This window comes from Pygoscelis adeliae, unplaced genomic scaffold (assembly GCF_000699105.1).
Source record: "Pygoscelis adeliae isolate BGI_AS28 unplaced genomic scaffold, ASM69910v1 Scaffold267, whole genome shotgun sequence".
In the NCBI taxonomy this organism is placed as follows: Eukaryota; Metazoa; Chordata; class Aves; order Sphenisciformes; family Spheniscidae; genus Pygoscelis; species Pygoscelis adeliae.
The window spans coordinates 4,159,795-4,166,632 of NW_008825150.1; the positions used below are offsets into that span (position 1 = coordinate 4,159,795).

A 6,838-nucleotide genomic window follows, 5' to 3' on the forward strand; every position below is an offset into this window, starting at 1 on the left:
AGAAGAGGATTCTACTGGCACTGTATAAAAGCCAGAGATAGTCACAGTCCTTGTATTTGTGATAATTCACACACACAGTGTGTGTGTGTGTGTGTACCCAACTATATACACATGCAGAGATTGAGAGACACTCTTTGCTAAAGTTAGTGTTGGTTTAATAAAATAAATATATACAGTCTTGTGTTTGGTGCAGAGTGGACAGCATGGGTTCCATTAAGGCTTGCTTTCTACTAAAACAAGATCATGCAGGTAGGGGGAAACAGTGACAATCAGGTCCTCACCTCAGCGTGAAACTGGGAGCACTGCCAGCTCCACAGTGTGGACACAGACAAGCAGGATTTACAACTGCAATTTATTTCACCTTGCAAATTTTCCTCATGACAGTAGAATCACAGAAATGCTCAAATTTTTTTTGGGGGGTGGGACTACTAACATTTTTGTCAGGATTGTGTGTCTATATAAAAACTATGTTTGCATGGAAAATGGCCTCAGATGATGAGCACTGACACAAGGCTTAATGATTCAAGTGAGTTTCTTTTTTCAAATAGGAAGACCGGTATTTATTTCTCTTCCACATTTTCTTCATGGAAGTGATTCTCTGTTGCATGATGTCATAGGCCTGAGCCCAAATGAGAAGGAGCATGACACGTTTCTAGATGTAGAACCTGTAAGTCCAAATATTGAATAATTGTAACTCAGGAACCTTGCAATGTTTAAATTTAATTGTAGTAGAGTAGGCCTTTTACCAGACAGACAAGCAGAACATACAATATTTTCGTGCTTGCTTTTGCAAGATCTGCTCACAAAAGTGTTATGGTTTTAGCAGGGGAAATTTAGGGCAGAACTTTGTCTCCTTCTGACCTTCAAAGTTTGGACAATAAGTTTTGATTTTTCCTTATTGGGAATGTGGGATTAAATAGATTCTTTGAACTTTGAAGTATGCTATAGCTTTTCTATGACCTTCAGGTACTTTGAGAAAATTCTTTTCTATGAAAGTTCTTCTGTTCCCTCTATACTTAATTTTTTTCATTTTCGATAACTAACCATTTTTGTATATTACTATCTCAATTGAAATTAAATAAATATAGATTGGTTTATTTCCAAGAAAATTGCTAGAAGTCTGAACAGACTAGTGTAGAACAGACCTAATATAGTCTTTGTGACTTGGATTGTCCAACAGAGCTCCCAAACTGAATGAATTTATGACAGGTCTGATTTTGATTGCCTCCAGTTTTACTTCTACTTCTGTTCCAGTGATTCAGATTCTTAACTTTAAGTGTATTTACCAAAGTTTTCTGAATTGTGTGATTCACACAATTCACAAGGTTTCAAAATCTTATTTTGCTCTGAATTTGGATGAAAAGGTAAAATTCAGGATTTGTCACTAAAATATTTTTAGTCATATAATTTGACAGTTAAGCTATGTGATTTCAATGAGGAGACCTAAAGTTAAATCTTTGTTTCACCTTATTTGGAATAGAGACATCAACCAGAATTTCCTAAATCTGGTATGAAATTTTCAAAAATCACACCCTGTCTTGTTTTTGTGGAGGACAGAGGGGAAAAGAAGGAGATGAAGAAAAGATCTTACTTTTGTTCTGATATGAAATATTTGTTTTGGCGCTATGCAAGCTAAACATCCTTCTTATTGGAAAAAAAATAGCTAATTTCTGGTGGGAAAAAAACTAAAACATATTTTTATATGAAACATTTCATGACTGATTTAGTATTTTTAATCATTTTTTTGCCTTCAGTTTTAATTGCAAATTACAAAAGTAACTATGGTAAAGCCACAAAATCAGAACTTTATGAGAAATGAGAGACCCTTAGAAACATAAAATTTCATATAAATGGAATCCTTCAAAACATAAGGATAAAATAATACCAAAGTGCTTTTTGACACAGTCCATATTCTAGGCCTAGGCATTCAATTAAAAAACTTAAATTAATGTGGGTTTTTCTTCTGGTTTTAGATCACTGGTTTTACACTACAATTTGCGAAAAGGCTGCAAGTAAACCTCCTTGTGAAGCCTGCACCAAAAATTGAGTAAGTACTACTTCATTATTTTGTTTTTAAAGACTTTTTTTCAAGAGGGCTGATCGGTCTACAAGAGCATCAGTAGAAATGGCTGGGAAAAGAAAGAATAAAAATACTTTCCCAAAGCCTTTTCGTCTCTCTTGCAAAAATTTCAGTCATGACTTTTCAGAGAACAAATTTCAGCAGAAGAGCAAGCCTTCTTGAGCAAGGCACTGTCCAAGTATTTTAACACACATTTGATTTCCCCACAGAAGCTTACAAGGCAACATGTTCTTAAAAATAACATTCTTACAAAACCCAAATGGGGGCCATGAGGATGAAATAGAAGGCAAAATATATTTTCTGTAATAAATCTAACGAGAGAGAGAATTTAAGTACGCTCTGTCACTAGATGGATTTTATCACAAGGGCTGGTGGGTGTCTAGCTGTTTCTTTTCTCTTTATTGGCCCAAACGTACATGTACAGATGTGCATTTCAGGATCCTGTACATCTGGCAGGTGAGCACCACACAGACCTTCAGACCCTCCCACCAACACCTAGCTGTGTCCAACCTTTCTTCTTTCTGACTACCCACATATGGAAGACTAGACAGAAAGAGATGGTTGCCCAACTTGTAAAATGTCTGTTATTAATTGTAGGGTTATTTTCTTTTCAGTCCAAAACTATACTAAAAAGGTACATCTGGAAGTAGAAATGTAGTTAAAGGAGAAGAAAAATGTTTAAGTAGAGAATGGGCTTATGCACCAAACTAAAGGTAACATGCTGTACTTATTTTCTCATTTCAGAGCTTTATCAAAAGTTAAAAAACCTTATATTTTTCCTCTTCTTTGGCTAAATGAGGTTAGTATATTTTCGGTCTATTAATCTTCACTGTTTAAAAAAAAAAAGAAAAAAAAAAACAAATGACCTAGCTTTTTCAGTCTTGGAGCCCTGAAATTGGGCAATTAAACTCACACTGTGATTTGCACATACCAAGAATATGTTCAGCAAGTGAGGGCTTCCCTACTTACTTTTCACTGACATTTTTCTTGCACTGTTTCAGTCTGCTGTTATTGGGGATGCAAAAGCAGAAATGTTCAGAAGTAAAGTCACCAGTCGAGTCCAGATGCTGAGTGTGCTGCAGATGGTGTTAATGATCACAGGTTCTGTGCTGTTCCTTGCATTCATGGGTTCCTATTTCATATGCAGATCAAAGAAATTAAAATAAGTAAGTACTAACTGCTCAGTCCTCAGCAGTACTGAGGGTTTCCTCAGGGTTTCAAGAAGTTCAGAATCATTACCTATTTAGCTGTTCTTTTTTTTTAAGTGCTAGTAAATTCAGCAGTTGTTCTGTGGGAAATCATCCAGATAATTTAGTTAATATTTTCAAATTCTCTTCCCAGCCTTAATCTTTCAGGATGCTCTTAACACACCCAAGAGAGGGTATTGGGAACTGTGTCAGAAGACCAGCAATTTTTTTATTCCAAAACACAACATAATTGTTATGAGTTTATGAAAATAGACATTTTATCCAAGACTGCTAAACTGTTCAGAAGTGCCCTCTAGTACGTCTCTGGGACAGAGACCACACAGCTGCAGATTCCTGTGCTCTTCCAGGACATACCCCTGTGTGGGCTTCAGAGAACTCACTGTAAATGACATTTTTTATCGAGTGTTGGATAGGGTTTCTCACTTCTTTCTCTCAGTCGTGCATCACTGTCAGGATAGTCTAAACATCTCCTGAACATACCTAGCCCACTAAGAATAAATATACTCCCATCATGGGTAGAATAACCAAGTGGTGGATTAATGCACTGACATCTAGGGAAACAAACACATTTTTGAAGTGATTTAAAAGAAGTGCAGAGAGATGAATGTTGTGGTGAAAAGTATGCTGTAGTAAAGAGACATTTTAAAGAAGAAGACTTACCTCATCACATGCTGAATTCTGATTTTATTTCACTACAGGTAACAAAAGACTTCAGAGGTAGACAATGTTTAATTGAAATTTCAGCCAAGCAGCATGTTAAAATTCAGAGACAAAAGGTATGATTCAAGGCACAGTCAGTCCACGTGCTATGGAATTCAACATGCTTTTCCATTTTGAGAAGACCAACTCACTAACCCAAATAAGCTGATGTTTCCAAAGGTCCACACTTCTGACATCACTAAAGAGGCCACCATGGAAACTATGCTTTCAAATAACTTTGATTATTTGAACCTTGTTACAAATTTTAAATGACATGCAAGCAGACTGAAGTTGAGATGCAGTTGGATTTTAGTCCACCTTCTGCCATTTATGCAACTTTCTACTTTTTTTCTTCTGGGATTTGCAAGACAAATGAAAGCCATTTGCTGACATTCTGTCTCTGAGCACAGGCTGGGAATGACAACACCTTTGAGCTCATGCTGTGCTCTAGATGCTCTCATTGCAATGTTTCTTTCTGTTCCTTCAAAGAATGGAAGCTGCTGCAATAGAACTGCTCTCTGTCATCTATTCAGGGATGTGAATTGCGTTGAATGTGAAGTTTATTATGTAAAGTTACTAACTGTAGTACATGAAGTTAATAAAAGACTTACTAAAATATGTGGTTTATACATTTTATATGGAGATGGCTCATAGACATACCACAGTCATTCATATGTTGATGGAGCTCATCGACATTTGGCTCCACAGCTGTTTAGCAACCTGAGCTACTCCCTAACTCCCAACCTGCTCCACCGCTCTTACTGTTGCCTCCTGTGTGCTTTTCTTCCTGGCTGTTGCTTGAACACCAGCCTCTGCTCTGCCCCACTTTGCCCAAGGTCTCCCATAGGGAATGATCTCATATGTCACCTTTAGGGTCAGGATAAAATATTCCAGAATGCTCCAGACACAGGAAGAACTGAGCTAATGATTTCGATCAAACATCAGGGGGTTCCACTTCCTTGCTATAGAAGAACATAAATTGAAACAAGTAGCCCCAACTCTTTACGATAAACCATCTGCCACAAGGAAATTTGTGCAACCATTTGTTTAATGAGGTGCATCAGCCTGTAGACAGGTAGCAAACACTGCCACCTGCATAAATGGTTTACTTTTTCATTTAATCTGAATGCTATCTCTTAGAAATGAGAGTCGATGGGTCAGATATTGAGTGTTGTGGGGTCTCTCTTTTTCCCATGGACCCACTGAAGAGCCTAAGTTCAGCATTTTCGAAGATTTCTTCTTGGATCTTTTGTCCCCTTAAATAAGAGCTGCAAAGAAAAAGGAAGATCAAAAACGGCCAGCTTCTCATAGCCTGGTGTTTGGAAATAGTGCTACAATGGGCTTTAAACCAGAAAGATTTATCTTGCTAGTAAAGGACAATATCTTTCACCAGGTATCTTTAGTAAGGTGTTTTCACCCTTTGGAAATAAAGGGGGAAACCCAACAGACTAAAATGCTGTTGTTTTAATCCTGTGTTGCTTGTCGACAAAGTTGTGTAGCTATCAATAGAGCTGATAAATCACAGAAATCCCAAGAGATTATTCTTGAAGGCAAGGTCTATGTGGTACATGGCTGCATGCTCTTTTTCCAGCCGTGAGCTGGAAATGCCAAGTAACAGGGCAGGAGATGTGAAGGAGGCATGGCACTCAAGGGAAGCTCTGCTCTCACTTAGAGAGCCAATGCATTTGATTACTCATGCTGCTTGCTAGTCAATGAAAAATAAGACCTTTTTCTCATCTCTACATAATTTCTGGTGTCATATGTGATGCTCCGTTCTCATAGTAGTCTGGGGACAGTTTGATACAATTGAAGGCATCCCTAGAGTCCTATGGCCTGGTCAAAAAAGTATGAAGACCACAAAAGTCATTGTCACCTTCTTCTCTGAAACATGTACAGCTCTGCTGTGGTTCAAGATCTGACACCAAGTTTTTATAATAAAACTAGTCTTTCGTGCCAGAACCTTAAAGGTGAGATCTTTTCACCAAAGGAACAACAGCAATGCCTCTGTCATTTTTGATACACTAACATTTCAGCTTTATTTTCTTTGGCTTCAAGTCCATTGTCAGCAAGTTAGCGTTTGCTCTACTAGTGTTGTTTAGTGCTCCAGCAGCAGTGATTCAGCAAGTCAGGCCATGATTTTAAATGTCTCAGGGCCCAATTTTGCATGCACACAAATACGTTTGTTCGTATGTATAATCTCATTGATCTCAATGCAGGTTTGGACTTTTAAACAACGTTCAGCACCTAAACTGCACTTGAATTATAACTAGTAGTTATTTTGTCCAAAACATCGGTTACAGTTATTGTTAATTCATGTTACTAAGGCTAATGTTAAGTATTTACATTTGTTCAAACAGTGCAGGATAAACATTTATTAGAAATGTTAATGAACTCAATACAAATAAAGCTGAAACTCTTCTTTCTGAGATCCTTATGTCTAATTGTAAATAAAGTCTTCTGTGTTGGATAATGAGCTCCTTGCGTTTCTTTTCTTGGTATTCTCTTTTCCTAGAGATTGATTTTATAAGTTGATGAATAAGCGGGCTTACGGCTAACCTTGTTATGTCATTGTACTCTGGCACATCACAGCTGCTTAGAAATGCGTATCATGTTTCATGTTGCTGCATGATATATTATAAATACCAGTGACATGCAACATTTATGCTCTGGATTACAAAAAAGAGGAGACTTTGTGGGCAGAGCTGAGCACCAGTATGTCTAAACTGAAGCAATTCTAAAACAATTCCAGGAAACCAAGGTCAGAGAGAGACCTGTTTTCAACTCCCTTGAGCTGGAGCTGTTGGCAGGATGGTGTTAGCACATCCAGCAGCACATTACAACATCCTTTGCT

The 6,838-nt window shown here is 37.5% G+C and overlaps 1 protein-coding gene across 1 annotated transcript in view; it reads left to right on the plus strand.

Moving 5' to 3' along the window:
• CD36 (CD36 molecule (thrombospondin receptor)) overlaps positions 1–6,460 on the plus strand; it is a 30,460-nt gene extending 24,000 nt beyond the window's left edge. The window contains exons 11-15 of the mRNA XM_009328357.1: positions 549–667; positions 1,974–2,047; positions 2,825–2,879; positions 3,082–3,246; positions 3,987–6,460. Of these exons, the coding sequence (XP_009326632.1) occupies positions 549–667; positions 1,974–2,047; positions 2,825–2,879; positions 3,082–3,246 (413 nt within the window). The 3' untranslated portion in view covers positions 3,987–6,460. The remainder of the gene's footprint in view (positions 1–548; positions 668–1,973; positions 2,048–2,824; positions 2,880–3,081; positions 3,247–3,986) is intronic.
• Positions 6,461–6,838: the final 378 nt, after the last annotated feature.